Here is a 19,931-nt window from a genome sequence, read left to right on the forward strand (position 1 = left end):
TTGAGAAGGAGGTTGGGAGGGTCACTAAAAATTGGATGTAGATTTTTAAGGAGGAGAAGGAAGCAGAGGAGTTGGATCAAGATCCTAGCTTTGTGAACAGGAAATGAGGTCTAGCATTGGATTTGTAGAGGCTTAGTCTTGGCAGGACACCTCGTCCTCTATGATATGAAGAAAGATAAAGATCGAAACTCTTTGGGTATCTCTGGAATGGAGGAAATAAAATCTGAGCGAGATTCCACCTGGTAACCTCCTGTGAACCTTCTCTGTGAAGTATGGGGCAAGGTCTAAGTGAAGAGGTGAACAAGAAATAAGGAGATCTAAGGACCTTTCCTTGGTAAAAATAATCTCTTACCAACAGGTACTAAGTACAAACTTTCATTTTTAGCTGCATTCCAGATCTCAAGCATACACGGCACTACATTGAAGTGGAACATATTTGCTGTATCCAAGTCCAAAACAAAAAAGGCAGATCAGGTCACCGCAGGGCAGCTGGGATTTTTTTTTTTTTTAGAAGACACACACATTTATCACAAGCATCACTGGAGAGCTGTAGGCATGATAAAAATCCACACACTCTCATTTCCAGGCTTGGCTGGTCTGTTGCTCTTGGTGTGTGCTTTCTCTGTATAAGATAAATGATGGGTAATTTCATTAATGGTGATGCCAGTAAGTGCCATGTTGTCCTAACATTTAGAATATAATCACAGAATTTAGAGCTGGAAAGGTCCTTCGAGATCATCTTATCCAACCTCTTCTGTTTACAGATAAATAATGTGATGCCCAAAGAGGATGCAAAATCATTTATTGAACTCCTCTTAAGAGAAGGCACTTCCCCGTGGGCTAGGACTTGCTCAGCTAGTTAGGGTAGGGTCAGAGCTAAATCAGAAGAGACCAAGTTCTGGCTTCTTAGCATTTTCTGTTCCCTAACCATTCTCTCAGCTACGTAGATGACAATGACTCGTTCTTGAAGAAATAATGCTTCAAGAAAAAAACTTTCAAAAAAAAAAAAAAAAAGAAGAAAGAAAAAACTTTCAAAACCAGAGAGGACAATATGCCACCAAATGCCTCCTAGAATAAAATCCCCTAAAAAATCCAGAGTCAGACAGCAGAAGGTATGGTGACTGGTGTGTGTGCTGGGGGATAGCAGGACAACTATTGTCTTCTATAGAAGCAGAAGACAGTTTGTTCACCTTTCTAGCTATATGGACATAAATGCATATCCATGTCGGCTCTTGATCGGAAATGAAAGTGATTTAATGGAACGCTCATTAAATATCTCTAACTCAGACTCATTAAATATCCCTCATAATTGTGTATGCCCATTGCGTATGCTTTGGAATAATCTTGACCAAGAAAAGCACTTTTTTATGGTTTTATCTTTTTCTATTAAATACATTGTTTAGGTAAATACTTAGACATGAGAATGCTAACTCTTATCAGCTGATTTTATATAAGGGGATTCAACTATCCAGGGATATAACTCAGTAATTTTAGAATATTTATTTCATTGCAATTTGGGTCATGCTTGTGTTTGTTAAAGAAAAAGAATCCCTTTCTGGTATAGATGGAATGTTGGTGTCCCTCATCCCCAGCCCCTCTTCCAAATACATATGTTCCAAATAAGTGAGGTTATTAGGATGGAACCCTCATGAATGGGATTAGTGCCCATATAAAACAGGCCTGGGAGAGATCCCTCCCCTCCTCTGCCATGTGAGGGTACAGCAAGCAGACGGCTGTCAACCGTAAAGGGCTCTCAATAGACACTGAATCTGATGGTGCCTTGATATTAGAGTTCAGCCCCCACAGCTGGGAGAGATAAACTTGTTTTCTATAAGCCACTCAGTCTATGGTGGTCTGCTAATGCAGCCCGAACAGACTAAGACACTTTCCTTCCTATATTACTGCCATCAGATCCCTAACTAACAAGACTCCTCACCTCTGGCAACCATACTCTTCATCTCTGGCCACCCCTGATAACTGACTCTATCCATCCTCAAGCCAGAGGTGAATAAAGGAAGTTCCCCAAAGAGGCAGGAGAACAGAATAAAGATAAAAAGTAACTTCCTTAGGACACTGTAGGGCAAATAAAAACTGGTACAAGATTTAGGTCTTTTCCATGTCCTGGGATTGCTTCAAATCTCATGAGCCCTAACCCAGTTCTAATGCAATAGGATGAGTGGACTAGGAGATAAGATGTTTGAGTGTTACATCTCACTTTTACTGAGCACCTAATATAGGCCAGTCCTTGGTCAAATATTTTATATATGCTCTCTCATTTTTTCTCACAATGACCCTATGAAAGAAATACCACTCTCCACTATTTAAGAGATATAGAAGTAGAGACTCAAAGAGAAAAAGTGATTTGTCAAGGTTATGGGCATGGCTAAGTGTCCTTGTCTCGGAGTCAGATGTAGATGTTGTGCTATGTTTCTTCTAAAATCAGAGTTCTAGAGATGCTTAGAGACGCTACAATTATTAATGACAATAGTTATTTAATGAGTTTCTTCTTTGGATAGCCATTGTGCTAAATTCATTATGTGTACTAGACAATTTAATCTTTACAGCAATCCTATACATGGGGGACTGTTGCCCTCATTAAGAAACAAGAATTCAGCCTCCATGTCACATTTTCTTTTTTACAAGTCACATTTCTAAAGTAGATTTGAGCTAGGACTGGAATACACTGAAGGCCATGTTTCCAACTTTTTTGCTAGTGATTCTTACTTTTATGGACTCTTAGACTCCTTTGAGAATCTAATAAAGGCTACAGATTCTCACCTCTTAAAAACAAATATTCACACCACAGTTTCTCCCCAGCTGCACATTTGGAGCAGACAATTATTTGTAACGTGGGCAGTCATATACTTTGTAGAATGTTCCATGTACCCGCTGAAGTATATCCATGATTTTCAGGGGTCTAGTGACCTTGTATTTTAGCACCTGTTGTGGTCAATGATGCCTGGGTACTACTATCATTACCATGATTACCTGTGACACTGCATGGCTTAATCCACCTCTTTGGACCAATTCTTTGTAAGGCCCCTTTACCTCTAAAGTTCTCACAAACACAGAGGGGAGAGTAAGAAAGCATAAGCGAAGACCTGGCCTCTGCAAGACATGAAACAAGCATGAGGGAGAGGGCTGGCTTTCTCGGGAGGAGCTGGCTAGAGCCCAAGGCCAGTCCGCATTAGGCCAGGGTGTTGAGAGGATTAATCATGAGCAGATGTCGGCTCCTGCCTCTGCATGTTTCTAATGGGGCCCTCAGTAAAGCCTCCTGGGATATTATCAACACCCGGAGCCCAAACCCCAAAGCCTGACTTCAGACGGCAGAGCAGGATTTCCCTGGAGTGGGCTGGGACTCCAAGCAAGATGACACCTGATTGAGGGAAAGGATTGTCCTGAACAAATCCTTCACAAGACCTAAAATCATTCCATGACAACATCTGCCTACCATATTTCTGAAAAAAAAAAAAAAAAAAAAAAAATCCAAGCTCAAAAAGAACTGCATTCCACATTGAAATCATTTGACTTCGTTGAAAAACAACAGCAGTGAAAGGAAAAGAAAAAAAAATCAAGATTTTAAGGTATAATTTTTAAAATCAAGAAAGTTGATAAGACCAGAAGCATGTAAGTTCTTGTCCTGAAGAATATCTACCTACATTAATCAACATTTTACATCATCTGTCCCAATGCAATTTCAACCAACATGAACAGGACCAATTCTCCCCAAGTAAGAGTTTTATTTTCCAAGGACAAGAAATTGTATTCTGGGGTATACACTGTGGAGACATAGTCCATATTTCTCCTTCTGTCCAAAATGTCCTTTGCATTCCTGCTCTTCCACTGAATGTTTATCTATCCTTCAGAACAAGGCTCAGCAACTGCCTTCCATTCATAGATTTCTTCATAGGCAGAATTAATTGCTCCATCATCTCAACAATTAGGATCTTTAATGCTCATATACCACATCTTTATCATACTAGAGTTGTTTATATTTTTAACTTCTTATGTCACCAGCTTCTTAGACTATGGAATGAATTGCTTTGAATTCCCTATCTCCAAGCTACTGTATATTGCAAACTCACTATAGATGTTCAAGAAGTTCAGGCTAAAATGAAGTCACTTGAAAAATCTTTCATTTGGGTGTTCTGGACCTGGGGTAAGTTTCATCCACAATGAACAAATGGTTTATAGACAAAATGTGACTATGAGAGATACATGAGCCCAGGCAGGCCTGAATATGCCAGCACATGTTCGCAGAACCTTCAGACTTCTAAAAGCTTGATTCCTTTCTGTGTACTGGCCCACTTCCTCAACTACTGTTAAATTTAAATTTACTCATTTAATTCAGTATTGTTTTAAAAACTTCACTCCATTTTGATGTGGCGAACTGGTAAAGTCTTAGCAACCTACCATTTACTCTGTATTTGTGGTATTTGAAAGTGTTTTTGCCAAAGATAACTGAAGAATATTATTTAGAGCATCAGAATATATATAATCAAAAGCATCCTAATACTTTCAAAATGTATTATGATTCTTTCATTTTAAACTCCCTCTGGAAAAAAATGTAGGGCATAAATATCTCCCAATTATAGGCTCTACTCTAGTCATTCCCGACCGAGTCTTAGAATTCCTCAGCAAAAAAGCTTGAGAAGCACCAACAGAGTTATCACAAATATTCACTGGCCTACTAATGCCGTAATAGCATTTTGTGCTTATCTGACACTTCTGCTTCCTGTCATTTCAGCTCCCTCTCCATATATTCCTATCTCCTTCCTGATTTTCTGTTTCTGGTTTACGTTGGCCTAGGAAACTGGATAAAAAAAGCTTATTAAGGCATATGTTGTTTTATAGGAGTTAAGGAGATTGTGTCATGAGTGCCTAACCAGAGGCCTTTTCAACTTAAAATCATCTTATTTAATTAACAAAAAAAGAATTATACTCTGGTTTGTGCTAAAATTGCTTAAAGTCTGGTCACTGGAAAAATGGGTCCAAAGCAAAGTGCCAAGAACAAAGCTTGGACCATGTTATGAATATACATATATATGTGAATATATATACGAATAAATATATGTGATAAGTATTGTAAATACATAATAAATATATATGAGTATAAATTAATTCTTTCTATATATATAGAACATATATCTATTCTATAAATACCCATAATAAAGTGAATATGGCTTTACAGGTGAAAGGTACCTTTTCAGAGTCAAAGTATCATCATAGTATAACAACTTTTCAGATTGTAATTTCCTTTTTGATTAAGGCTACCAATTCTTACAATTTCTTTCAGCTCACAGAGACAATCATGGAGTCCAAAATACACTTCAATATGATGTAGGTTTCCAAAATTATACCTGGCATGGTATGGATTGCTTATTTGAATTTCCATGTATGAAATAAAAATGTGTAAGTGATAAAGATCAGCTAGAAAAGCAACGACTGATGCTGGTATTGCAAGATTTTAAAAAATAATGTTACAGTTCATCTTTATAAAATAGTTGCAACTGGAGAAAACCCATTAAATGATGAGCCTGACTATCTGAATTAACATATGCCAACACTTCTGGCTTTCTTAATAAAAGGAAAACAGTTAAAATAATTTACATAACAACTGATAAATATTTTCTCGTGTTTAAGTAAATAATTTCATTTTTTAAGGTAAAATTCTCATTGGATACACAGTGATTATCAGTTTTTCCAGGCAAAGTTCCTGCTTTTAGATGTTCATAAGATGAAAAAAAAAAAAAAAAAGATGTTCATAAGATGTATCATACTTTTTGTGGTCAAGATGAAATGTCAGAGTTTGGCTTCTAACAGTTGAAGACCTACAATGAAGCTACTGACATCCTTGGCCCGTGGAGTCCTTTGGTCAGAGGTAAAAATCTGGAAGACATGACTGCTGGTAACAATTGTTAGAATTTTCCAGCAGCAGAAAACATTATCAATTTCAAGAAAAATGGGTGGTTGAAGAAATCATTTAACATTGGAGTTCCTTAAAAGCTGTCCCTTTTATCTTCCCTTGAATTCATTAATTATAGATCAACCACATGATTTATAGATACCAGTAGAAATGGAGTTGGAAATGACTCACTCTGGGAACTCCTACTGGACTCTTGTTGAGGAGCCTGGATACTGTTAACTGTTTGAGATTATGAAGAGACATGAAGGAAGATTTAGGATCAAGCACTGTGTTCCCAGAAATTCTAGAGCTGTGTATACTCACTCTAAAAATTCACATTTTAAAATAGGGAGATTGCTTGTATTAGATATTTTTTATTTTACCTCAAACTAAATAGTGTAGATTGTGAAATTCTGTATTTCTCAGAGGGAGTATTCCAAATTTCTGAAGCACACCAGAATCAAATTACTTAAATTATGTCTATTTCATATTCTGAGTGCATGCATTTGCAATTAGCTATGTCAGGCATTTTTCTTTCATTTAATTTCATCATCATCAAGTAGTATTTATTAAGCACAAACCTGGCTAATTAATTTTCTAGAGAATAACAGCTATTCTTAAATCCATTCTCTCCATTTTAGAGACCTTAAATAATCTGATACATGACATTTTTTTCCTTAGCAAAAATTACCTTAAAATTTTAATTTTTACCTTATTATTTCAAGGTTTCAGTAGGACATATTCTACTCCCAAAGTCTGTATATTCAAATAAAAAATGTCATTCAGAATTAATATAACAGACTCCATGAGATTTTATTCTTACTACAGCATAGTAATATTCTATCTCAATTGTTTAACAATATCACTATTATAGCTAAGTTTTTCCTAAAAGTGGTTTTCAAGGTAGAAAACTAAGAGAAATAAGCAGCTTAAGTTATTATAATTAATAGATATAAAAGTGCATTTTCTCTTGAAACATTTCAGTTACTGTAATTAATGAAAATCAAAGCAAAAGAAAACCACTGATCTCAGAACTCAAAATGTTTAGCCAATGAGGATGAGAATATTGAAGGTCTTCAAATTGATTGTCAAGACTTTGTGAGTGCTTTATTGGAGGAAAGGAAAAGTTAATTTTTATGTGGGTTTGAGGAAAGGAGAGTATTTTTCTCAAGGTACTTTTTTCTAACTGCAAGAAAAACAATATTCCCTTGTATTTAACAGTAACTACACCACCATATTCACTTTAAATTCCAATCACACAATTGAAATTTTAGAAAAGCATCCTCAAGAACCTCATAATGACACTTAGTTCTTGTTCATAAGAAGTTAAACCCATAAACTTATATCCAGCATATTCTGGTTCTGGAAGCAATTACACGGTACTCCAGCAGCAAATGTCTAGTAAGGATGACAGAAACTAAAATGAAACTACAAACATGTAATGCCTGTTACTGTTTAAGCAAACTAGCATCAATACTCGTATTTGGCTACTGAGGTCAGTGGTCACTTTGTACACTGAAAAGCATAGCTCAAAGTGAAGCTTTAGAAGGGTCTGCAAAGAACTTTGTGGGCTGACGTGGTCTGAAATGGCAAGTGTGTCCTCACACAAGCAGGGAAGAATTTCTGGGATTTACTTCTTGATACGCAGACTGGAATTGAAATATTAATGAGGGCAGCCTGGGTGGCTCAGCAGTTTAGCGCCACCTTTGGCCCAGCGTGTGATCCTGGAGACCCGGGATGAGGATTGAAGCCTGCTTCTCCCTCTGCCTGTGTCTCTGCCTCTCTCTCTCTCTCTCTCTCTCTCTCTCTCTCTCTGTCTCTCATGAATAAATAAGTAAAATCTTTAAATAAATAAATAAATAAATAAATATATTGAGATTAAGCATTTGGATAACTCCATTCAGAGTACAAATATTGTTCAGTTTGCCCCTAGAGTGAGAGGCATTCACTTCCAAGAGGGAATCCTAGAATATCCGAGATGCTTTTATTTCCAAAATAGAGATTTACATCTCCATTAGAAATAACTCAAGACAGGAAATGATAGAAAGCAGTAGCCCAAGAGATAAGTAAAAGGGGAGAGAGAGAGAGAGAGAGAGAGAGAGAGAGAGAGAGAGAGAGAGAAAAGAGGCTCTCAATTACAATCACAGTCTCATAGTGGTTCGGGGTTTTGCATCTAGCCTATCTTTGGTTATACCAACAGTAGCTCCAGGAGCAGAGAGCCTACAGAATCCACAGGAGGAATCTGGTCATACTTTTCAAAGTAGTTTAGTGTTCAAGAATCCACCTTCCCCAAAGGGAAAAACACCTTGAGAACCAATTAGTGGTATGAAGGGCCAGGAGAAAGAGATCGTGCTCTTTTGTTGATTTTGTTGATTCTACGTAAAAACCTAGGGCCAGATGCTAAAGTGGATGTTCCCCATGCTTATCTCCCCTTTGCCCCAGGGACACTGCAGTCTGTTACATTTGCATCTTCTGAACAGGGACAGGAACAAAGTCTCAAAACAATTTTTGTAAGACATAATCCTGAATCACAGAACAGGTGGCAATTTTCTGAAGAGTAACAGTAGATTATTGGCACAGCAGCAGCAGAAGAGAAAGATACTTTCTTCCTCTCTCTCTTTTTCTGGTTAATCAGATTTCCTGTGAGCTAAGCTTAGTTTCCTACACGGCAAAAAAGTAAACAAGACAAATGGACACTAACATTCACAATAAGGCTGAATTCATGATTGATGCCTCTTACTGTTTAAGATCAGCTATAAATATGCTGTCCAGTGGTTTTTAGTGGTGTGATTGTCTGACTCAGCAAACCAGTGTCAGGAAAGAAATTTACATAAATGGAAAGTGAAATCTTTCTTCAAGAAATAGGACTGTTAGAAACTGCTTAGGTAAGGAGATGTTCACTTACACAAACATGGATATACATATTAAACCTGTTCTCCAATATCTGCTTGAGCTTAAGTTATTGCCCATAAAAAAACTAAGATGTTTGCTTTTAATTTCCAAAAAATCATTTCAGTTCCAATTTTATTTGGAATAAATTCTGCAAACAGAACTGTCATTAAATATAAGAAGAATAATATCAATCTGGTATCCACAAACATGACCAAGACTCATCCTTAAACATAGCACATGCTTAGATGGCTTGGCTAAGGATGACAAGCATGATACCAGACAACTCCAGGGTAACAGTCCCTGATCTCTGGGAATATCAATGGATGAGATGAAGGAGGATTCATTGCAGTGCAGTGTGGCTCAGGATCTGAAGTCAGACTGCCTGGGTTCAAATCTTAGTTTAAGCAATTCCTGGCTATGTGACTATAGGAGAGGCACTGGCCGTTATAATCTGCAATTTCCCTCTGATGGAATGACACGATAACAATCCAGTGTAAATGTGAAGAATAAAATTAGAGAATCCACCTAAAGTACTTATCACGGCACCCAGCGTACATTAAGCACTAAGCACAATGAAGGCTAATCTCTGCTGTTGTCATTACTACCATTATTTTCCCTTTGCTCCTGGTTCTACATATCTGAGCCAGATTGGAGAGTCTGACAGACTGAACAATTGGCCCCAATTTGCCACCTTTCTCTGTATTCACACCTTTGCCACAGCCTCATCATGGGCAGACTGTGGGGTTTTTTTTCACCCCTTGGCCTTGGATTCACCCACATGACTGCTTTGGTTGAGGCGCACCTGTACACGTGCATGTGTATATGTGTGAGTGGAAAGATTGTGTGCCTAGGATTTAAAAGGTTTCACTCTTTGCTGCTGGCCCTCTGCCACCCCAGAGCATGAGAAAAACATGCTCCAGCTAGTCTGCTGGTCCAGGAGGCAGGTGAGGTACTTGGAGGACACTCATACGTATAGATGTATGGCGTGACAGAGACACAGCAGCCTGAATCACAGCCCCTTGAGCTGTCCTGCAGAGCCGTGAGGGGCATAAAGAAAGGTCTACTGATGCATGTTACTGAAATCCTGTCATCAGTTATTATGCAAAAAAAGAAATGAACTGATCCAAAGAGTACATTAGAAAGTTGTCTACCCACAATGAATTTCTTATTTCCCAAGGAAAAAGGCATTAGCTCAGTGTCTAGGTCTGAAACAAACATGGAATGATAAGTGAGAAAAGATAAATGCTTCAACAAAGCCAGGATTCTAGGACCAGAGATGCTCCTGTAAACTCTACATAGGCCTTTTTGGCTTTTGTTTAGTGGGAGTCACATGTGATTAACATCAGGTTAGTTTTAAATGGCTAACATTTGTTGAAAGTTTATCATGGGCACTGTGCTGGGTAATACACATACAGTATCTCTCTTAGTCCTCCTAAGAACACCAGGAGGTAGGGTCTATTAATCTTACAAATAAGGAAACTGAGGTATATTGAGGCAAGGAACTTGCCCACATCGACAGCAAGTGAGAGTGGTCTGGGTAGGATTCAAACTCAAGTCACTTGGCATGGCATGACATGATGGTGGTGGGAAGGATGGCTGGTAATAAGCACAAACGTTTTCCTCCCTCTCTAATCACTTTGCTGTTTTAATCTGTGTGTGTGTTAATTTAATCCTTAGGACATTTGAATTAGGTATGACCTATTATGTGCACTCCAGAGATGAAGAAAGGAGAGCACTGCAGGTCACGTTCCTCGCCCACATTCCACATGGCTAGCAATGGTGCGCTAGCTGGAGCACACGGGGATGAAGCTGGATTAGAACCCAGGCAATCTAGTTAACCATTACATTATGTTCATAGCAATGATCACACTGCTCACCCCAATGTAAAAAAGGCAGAATCATATTCTCTTTTTTTCCTGGAAATCTATAAGCTCTTCCAAGTTCAAAGGCAAGCATGCATTCCTAGCTCCATGGCTATCTCCAAGTGCATATAATGTGATCAATGACCTTTAATTTATACTACGATCACTCTCAGGCTCCACTGAGCTTCATTCTTGCAAGAGCAATTTCCTTATTTGCTGCCTTCATGTTGACTTGTTTTTAGTTTTGTTTTTCTGAGTGTATTTTTAGGTTCAACTCTGTCAGGTTACAAATCCAGAGGAATCCTAACAGAGTAATAAAAGGAATGGGAGAAAGAATATTAATCATGATGGCTTTAGAGAACAATGTCCAGGAAATAAAACTGACCACAGAGAGTGTGAACACACACAACTGTTGCTCAGATGTGTTCACGCATACCCTTGCTGCATCTGCAGGAGAACCTCGTGGTCTCAGGTCTTCAGACACTTTCTCCACCCAGTCTCCAACCAAACAGCCACATCTCAAGCACCTTCACACTGACATGCAAACATTAGTCCTACTGACCTTAAAAGCAGCACCTCCGTGGATGATGGATTTGATAAAGATTCCCAAGTCTGTTCCAGATTCTCGAGACTTGTTCCCTTTTAAGCTCACACCAAGACCAGCAGAACCTGAGTCATTCAGGGGGATCTCGAATGTGAGTTGCTCGGTTGTTTCCAAGGAGAGTGCATAGCAGTCAGGTTCTCCTTTCTGTTCACGTGCACATGGAAAGGGTGGAGAGAAGAAAGCAGATTAGCGTTTACACCCAGATGGCCAAACACAGATGCAGTTGGCAAGACAGGATGACTGGACCTCTAACAGGCTGGTCTCCTCTTTCTACAAGGGGCTACCACCGTGTCCATGGGTGGTTGAAGAATTCTTGGGAGTCATATTTGCTCATGGTCACCAGAGAGGATCCTTTAGCTAGGTGGAATCATGCCATCCTGTTAATATTTGAAAATTCAGCAGAACAGTCTCAATAACCAAAGAGGCTGGATATTACTTAAGGGATCTTCGATACCAGAAAAGACCTGAGAGATAATGTGATCTTAATGTCTTCATTTTACAGATGAAGAAACAGGGCTTAGTGCAGAAACATGCTAAAATTAGGGGGAAATATTTGGCTTATATAATTGAAAAGAGATGATTTACCATGGAAACAATGTTATTGATCAAGATTGTCAATTGGATACAAGGCACTGAAAAAAAATGTTATCTTATTATTATTTAGGGAAATGTGATTTAACATGAGTATCGTTGAATTAAACTTCGTTTTGTCCAGTTAATGCCTTAGGCTTGCTTCTTCGGTAGTATCACTCACTGGCAATCAGATTTTGAACCTAAATAAAAACGATAAGATACGACAAATATTTGTGTCCTCTTTGCCAAATGACACCTAGCCACAAGCACAGCTGTTCTCAAAAAAATACAGAGTAACACAGTACGGAAGCAGCAGGCACACTTAGGGTTCAAGTTTCTAGAGAGAGGCATAAGGTTAATCATATTTGGCCCCTGATATTTTCAAATATACAGCAGCGAGAACAGAAAAGTGCTTTCCACATGATAATCTTTCCAGGTGTCCCTTCTGCATCCCTCTCAAGCTAGCAGAAACATGAAACTCAGCCACAGTGTTTAACTGGAAAATTTGAAAATGAGATAGCCCTAGAAACCTTCAACTCACTGTAGGTCGGTAGTTCCTTCCTCTCTGTAATTATGTCTAGAAACTCTCATCTTAGGGTCACTTTGAGGGACTCTTATGTAAAATTGCATATTTTAAAAATTACTGTGAATGCCTGAATGTCAGTCACCAAATAACAACTGTAAAATCAGAAGTAGCAAAGAACCCATAATTAAAACAGGATTAAGAGGCTGATCATAGTCAGACCCACTGACCTAGTATTTTCAACTCCTACCAAAATAGAGAAAACCAGTGTCTACCTTGAAAGAAGTAGTTCCTTCATTTAATTTCATTGTAAATGAAGTTAGCTATAAAATTTTTGACAATAGGTGGTTTTAACGAAATGAAACTTTTTTGCTTGATTTAATAAACCCATTACTAGTTCTTTTAAGTAACTCATTATATTATTATCTAAGAAACATCCCATTATTTGATTCAAATTAGCTGTCTTTTTTTTTCTGTGGGAATGCCTTAGTTAAATATGAAATGTAAATTGTTAGCCTTCATCTTTGTCTTCCAGAATGTCCTATTTAGAATCCGTAACATTTGATAATCATTTACGTTTCCAGGTCTCTCTGGGGTTTGGTTAATTTTAGTCTAATAAAGTTCCACTGAATTAAAGAACAAATTAAAGAACAGCTGTTCTTCCTAGAAGTTTGTGAACACCATTTTAGAGAAAGACTAGAAGCTTCACTGGCTTTTTTATCTACCAGAGACAAAATGACACAAGGGCAAATTTTGCTTGAGTAATATCTTCAGACCACTTTATTCTGTAATGAAATCTAATTTCTTTGGCAACTATGTTTAATTAAGATTGACAATCACTATTTGTACCAACACCTTTCATTTATTACATGTGTGGTAAAAACAAAATAGAAACGAAGTGATGTTATGGCTATCTTTTCATTTATGTGTATGTGTTATTTTATTTTTTTAAGTTTTTATTTTAATTCCAGTTAATGTACAGTGATATATTAATTTCAAGGGAACAGTGTAGTGATTCAACACTTCCATACAACATCCAGTGCTCATCATAACAAGTGCTCTCCTTAATCCCCGTCATCTATTTCACACATCCCCACACTCACCTCCCCCCGCCCCCGCCCAGTAACCATCAGTTTTTTCTGTATAGTTAAGAGTCTGTTTCTTGGTTTGTCCCTCTCTCTCTCTGTTTCCTTTTCCCTTTGCTCATTTGTTTTCTTAGATTCTATTTATGAGTAAAATCATTTGGCATTTGTCTTTCTCTGACTTATTTCACTTAGCATAATACCCTCTAGCTCCATTTAAGTCATTGCAAATGGCAAGACTTCTTTCTTTTTTGTGCCTAATATTCCATTGTACATATGTACTATATCTTCTTCAACCATTCAGCAGTCGTTGGACATTTGGGCTGTTTCTACGATTTGGCTACTGTAGATAAAGCTGCTATAAACATTTATCCCTTTGAATTAGTATTTTCTAATTCTTTGGGTAAATCCCTAGTAGTATAATTGCTGGATCATAGTGTAGTTCTATTTTTAACTTTGTAAGGAACCTCCATACTATTTTCCAGAGTGGCTGCATCAGTTTGCATTCCTACCAACAGTGCAAGAGGGTTCCTCTTTTAAGTCCCTGATACTTTACAGCCAGAAATAGAAAAACAAAAACAATCTAGTGGCTTACAATGGTTTTAAGTGCTTTACACATATTAATACTCTTCATAACAACTCTATGAAGAATATTATCATGCCCATTTAAAAGATAAGGAGACTGAAATGCACAGAAGGGAAGTACCATGCTTACACTCCATAAGACTTGACAGTGTTGGACCTTTGTGAGGTCCAGGCAGTGTGGTTCCTGTGTCAGACTCTTAACTGCTATGCTATGTCTCAACCTCTGTGAACCACTATGACTTGGTCTAGTCACAAGAAATTCCAAGACCAAGTCCCACAATGATAGTAAGACATCATGCAATTTCACATTCTCTACTCAAATATAGTTATGCTTTATATCTTTCTTATCCTATATCAGGCTCAAGCCATAATTAGTGGATTCTAATAATAGCAAATTATTATTGCTATTCACCCAATGGTGAAGGAAGCCATTATAGTAGTTAACATAGCCATTTCCTCTATTAGAAATAAATGTCTCTTTACCTAATGTACAAAAAAAAATCAATATGCTGAATGCCTTCCTCCAATAATCTTGCTTCAACTAGGAACTCTAAAAATTAAGCTCAAATCTTGCCAGACAACATTTTGTAGAAGAGTTGTATTAAGGCCTCCTAAATGCCCCAAATGCAGGACCTTAGGGACAGGATGAGCCCAAAGGCAATGAAACAGCTATGCTTTGGATCCTCCCTTGCTTCCTATCTTTCAGACAAGAGCTCTTTCCACACTGTGCCAGGAGTACTCCTTGCTTTTTCCACTCCAGTTATCCAGAGAGGGGAGAAATCCAGATACAAGGCTGGCATAAGAAAGGAAATCTTGTGAGTTTCATTCCTCTTTTTTTTTTTTTTTAATCATTTCTTATTCTTTGCCACTGGAGAGGCCATGTCTCCAGATACAAACTCCATGAGGTTCCTCGAGCCAGGCCCAGGATGGATGCCCACATGCCCGAGCACCCACCCGGGGTCAGCCTATACCCGGAGTTTATTTTTTTTTAAAGATTTATTTATTTATGATAGACACAGATAGAGGGAGATAGAGACAGAGATAGGGGATAGAGAGGCAGAGACACAGGCAGAGGGAGAAGCAGGCTCCATGCCGGGAGCCCGATGCGGGACTCGATCCCGAGACTCCAGGATCGCGCCCTGGGCCAAAGACAGGCGCCGAACCACTGAGCCACCCAGGGATCCCCTATACCCGGAGTGTATAACTAACGCTTTCTCAATCTGATATTTGGGGCCTGATAATTCTTTGTTACGGAGGGCTGTCCTATGTAGTACAGGACAATCAGCAGAATCTTTGGCTACTACCTATTAGATGCCAGTAGTACTTCCTTCCCCAGTTACGGTAATCCCAAATGCCTTCAGACACTGCCAAATGTCTCCTGGGCTCAAAATCACTTCTAGTTGATAACAACTGGCCTGAGTTAACAATTGCCAAGTACAGCCAAGTTTAAGGTAAGTAGGGTCCAGAGAGGTATTTGAGACTGCACTGCTGCCTGCTGGTATGTTCCCAAGTCCCAGAAAGGGGGGCAGTAAAAGTTCCCTTGCAAATGACTAAGTTTCAGGCTCATAGGTTTGTGACTGACCACTTTGTTATTCATGGAACTCTGCACTTAGTTATGTCTCTGGTTATATGGCAGCTAATTTTCTAAAGGCTGAAATATGATCTGTGGGGGATTAACAGAGTAAGAAAAGTGATAAATAATGAATTTATCGGTACATATACAGAATGCTGACTTTTATTAATATAACTCAGAAGAAAAATTTAGCCCATCAAGTGATGTTTGTTAGGTTAGTTATGCTTATATATATATGCTGATTTGTGCTTTATTTATTAAGAATCATTGACTTCTATAAAATAGTATTAACATAAAGACTTCTACTGATGTGAGAATATGACATTAAGCATAATAGTGTATGTGTACAGTACATTTCATTTATATAACACAGACACTATATATACATCCTCAGACACCTCCCCATCTATTACCTACCTACCCCACAACCTCGCCTCATCTATCTGCATATGTGTATATGTCGGCACAGAAAAAAATAAACGTGGTTATCTACTGGCACTGCAGTATGGATTAATTTCCTTCTTTATAATTTTTCTGTATTTCCTAAACATTTGTCCATCATTATAAAAAGATAAATGTTTCTGAAAGAAATTTATGAAGGTTTAAGAACCATCTGCTATATTATTGCACTTCTAAATAGGAAGATGTAAACACATCTTTAGACTAACACACACACACTTTTACACATACACATATTCTATATAATATGTATTACCCTATAGTAGTATGTATAATATATTCTTTAAAACTACACAATATAAAGTGTATATATGTGTTCTATATATATATGCATATATATGTGCATGTGTGTGTAGTATATTTATATCTTTCTTAGAGTCGCCAATGACTTTCATGTTACTAAATCCGATGGTCAATGGTCATCTTCTACCTTTCCTGATCTACATGGGCATTAGACCAAATTGATGAAGCTCTGCTTTTTGAAAAACTTCCTTTTCTTGGTCCCAGGACATCACTCACATTTAGTTCACCTCCCACTTCACAGTGAATTGCTTCACTTTGCAATTCCATTTGCTGATTCTTTCCCATCACATCAATCTTTAAATACTAGTGTCCAAGGAATCAAGCATCTGATCTTGTCCCTTCTTCCCCATCCTCGTTTTTGCAGTTACTTCACCTAATTTCATGGTTTTAAATATCATTTACGTGCTTATGAGTCCTAAATTTCTATTTCCATCTCTCTCCCCTAAACTAGATTCACATAACTAATTCTCTAATGAACAAGTAACCCTATTAGGATTTCTACCTTGAAATTATCAGGTCCAAACAGATCATCCCTTAAACCTGTTCCTCCTGAACAAGTAAATGGCGACTGTATTCTTTCAGACATTCAAGCAAGAGATCTCAATGTCACTGTTGACTTCCTTCTTCTCTCACACTCTATATCCAACCTGTCAGCAACTCCTGTCAGCTCTACTTTTAAAACACACCCAGATTCTATCTCTCTAACCATCCAGCCACCACTGCTACTCATCCGACACTCTCTATACTAATGTCTCCTTTCTGCCTGCCTGCTTCCACTTTTTTCCTATTCAGGCTATTTCTCAACACAGCAGTCAGAGCAGTCCCACCAAAACAAATAGTCAAAACCTTCTAGTGACTTCCCACCTCATTCAGAGAAAATGCCAATGTCCTCTATATAAGCTGAGTGTGCCCTGACCCTTCTCTCTGCTCATCTCTCCTACTACTTGTCCTATATCTGCTGCATTGTCTTTCTTCTTTTCTTCAGTATGATCTTCATCCTTCATGCTTTTGCCTCAAGACTTTTGCGTCACCCCTTCTCTTTGCTTTGAATGCCCCTCCCCTAGATTCCTACAGCCCTCTTTCCCTCACTTCCTTAAATTCTCTGTTCAAATGTCAATTTATTAGTGAGGTCCTCTCTGACCATTCAGTTTCAAATTGCTTTAATGTCCTCTCACTACCATCCTACCCATGTCCACTATCCTGCTTTTTCTCCACAGTATTTATGACATATTGCATATGTGTTTACTTATTTTTTAAGATTTATTTATTTATTTTAGAGAGAGGGGGAGAGTCAAGCAGACTCTGCCATATGGAGCCTCACACAGGGCTTGATCTCATGACCCCGAGATTAGCACCAGAGCCTAAACCAATAGTTGGACACTTACTTGACTTTGCTACCCAGGCACTCCTGCTTATTTATTTTTAAAAGGGTCTCTTGAATGTAGAAACTTTTATATTATTTTGATTCCTTTTCCATCAATGCATTGCCAGTGCTTAAAACAATGCCAGACTCAAAAATAGGCACTGGGTAATTATTTGTTGAATGAATAAATATATATAGATAGATATAGATGTGTGTATGTCCAATAGTATGTGCTTGTGTATATGTATACATGTGTATATGTAAATATGTATTTGTGGGATTATATACATATATATGCAAATAAATAAATTGCTGGCATCACATTTGATTCCTACTATACCAGATTTTATTAATTTTAAGGTTTATACAAATTAGCTTTTACATTAAAAATAATTTAAAAAAGCATGAAGTATCACTGTTATAAGAAACCTTAAAAGTAACCTAGTCCAATTTTCCTTTTCACATCATACTTCCTGTTCCTAAGGAGATGTTAACTAAGCTCAGCTTCAGATCAAATCATCAATGAAGACATCGAGATGTGTCATTGCTACAAATTTGTGATGAACATTAAACTGTTCATGGTTTTAAATTTTAGCATGTACCTCAAATCTTAAGTGAATAGTGCAAACAGCAATATTCACGCTACATTTCAACAAGTTTGGGAAGCACTGTGATACAGTATCCAAAGGTATATCATCCATCTTTCTGTTTGCCTATCCATCCAAGCAAAAACATATATATGCACACACACATATAAACAAAAGTTTCATAAGACAGTGTTTAACCAGGGCATAATGCATTTTAGTATTTTCTATGCTATCTTATTTAATTTTTAATTTGGTCACAATCTTCTATATTAATTTCATAATCGAATTAGAGAGGGTGACAAAATATGAGAGACTCCTAACTCTGGGAAACTAACAGGGGATAGTGGAAGGGGAGGTGGGCAGGGGTGGGGGATGGGGTGACTGGGTGACAGGCACTGAGGGGGCACTTGACAGGATGGGTACTGGGTGTCATAGTATATGTTAGCAAATCTTACTCCAATAAAAATATATATATTAAAAATAAATAAATAAATAAATAATAACTTCATAATCCAATACCAAAACATAATTTTTAATTGGGAAAACACTGAAATTATATATATTTACACACACATAAATATTTATATATTTTTTATTAAATAAAAAAATAATGAAGTACAAAGCCGAATGGTGAGTAAAATGTTATCTTCTCTAATTTTTATAGGCCACTTTAATGTTTTAGCCTAAGCACTCCTAGCCTTAACTAATCCCTTTAACCTCTTTTATACAAACTTTCTTCAAGTTCTTAAAGCTGCTATTCTGTTATCATCCTAATTAAGTATATTTTCCCTTCTCTATCCCATCCAGTTATATCTTTTCCTATTTTTCCATTCCCTCACTTTGTTCTCTGTAATATTACCCCTATTCCCAAGCACAATGAATAACCCGTTAGAGCTAGAATACAGAAACAAGATAGGTCTATTCTGGCTGAATGACAAGACTCATTCTTTGTAAACCACAGTGATCCAAAAAACTTTTATCAAGCATCTTGTAGATAGATACTCAACACTGTAATATGAAATGGCCAGTCTACATTGAATATAATTGGCAAAAAGTTTATTGAACAATATGGGAGGGCCATTCTGTTCCATTCACAGTATTACCTGGAGAGGAAGAGTAGAATTTAATAGGAAAGAAGAAACAGAGGAATCTACATAGTTGGACCTTGCAGATATACTAAGCCATTTTTATCAAACAAATATCAAAAGTAATTACTTGGTGAGAGAAGAGGAAAGGGAGGTAGAATATGGAAGACTTGCAAGGCATCTACAGTATTTGCTTAAGGGCCATCTCTGTAATCACAAATGTTCTCAGAGTGCAAAGCAATACTTGATTCACGCATGCAGGTAGTAATAATCCAGCCTTCCAAAGCCCAGGGGAATCCAGCAGTCTGCAGGGCCAGTGTTCAATTTCTCAGAAGCCCAGGTCAGACCTGAAAGCATCCATGCTGAACCTTTTATGGCCCTCATTTCATTAAATGCTGTGCTCTTGGCTCAGCATAAGCAAGCTCTGGATGTCTTTGCCTCGCCTCCCAAATGTGTAATTAGTCTGTGTCGTGAGCAGCTTACTTTATGCAAGAGTTATGATTCATATGCAATCATTCTGTCAATTACCAAAGCT

General features: G+C 37.7%; 1 protein-coding gene across 5 annotated transcripts in view; it reads right to left on the minus strand.

Annotated features, from left to right (window-relative positions):
- Positions 1 to 19,931, minus strand: part of PARD3B (par-3 family cell polarity regulator beta) — a 987,000-nt gene that overhangs the window by 407,996 nt on the left and 559,073 nt on the right. For all 5 annotated transcript variants that reach the window (XM_072813099.1, XM_072813097.1, XM_072813100.1 and 2 more), the window contains exon 11: positions 11,222 to 11,407. In XM_072813099.1, coding sequence (XP_072669200.1) covers positions 11,222 to 11,407 — 186 coding nt within the window. The remainder of the gene's footprint in view (positions 1 to 11,221; positions 11,408 to 19,931) is intronic.

Source organism: Canis lupus, chromosome 36 (assembly GCF_048164855.1).
Source record: "Canis lupus baileyi chromosome 36, mCanLup2.hap1, whole genome shotgun sequence".
Classification (NCBI taxonomy): domain Eukaryota; kingdom Metazoa; phylum Chordata; class Mammalia; order Carnivora; family Canidae; genus Canis; species Canis lupus.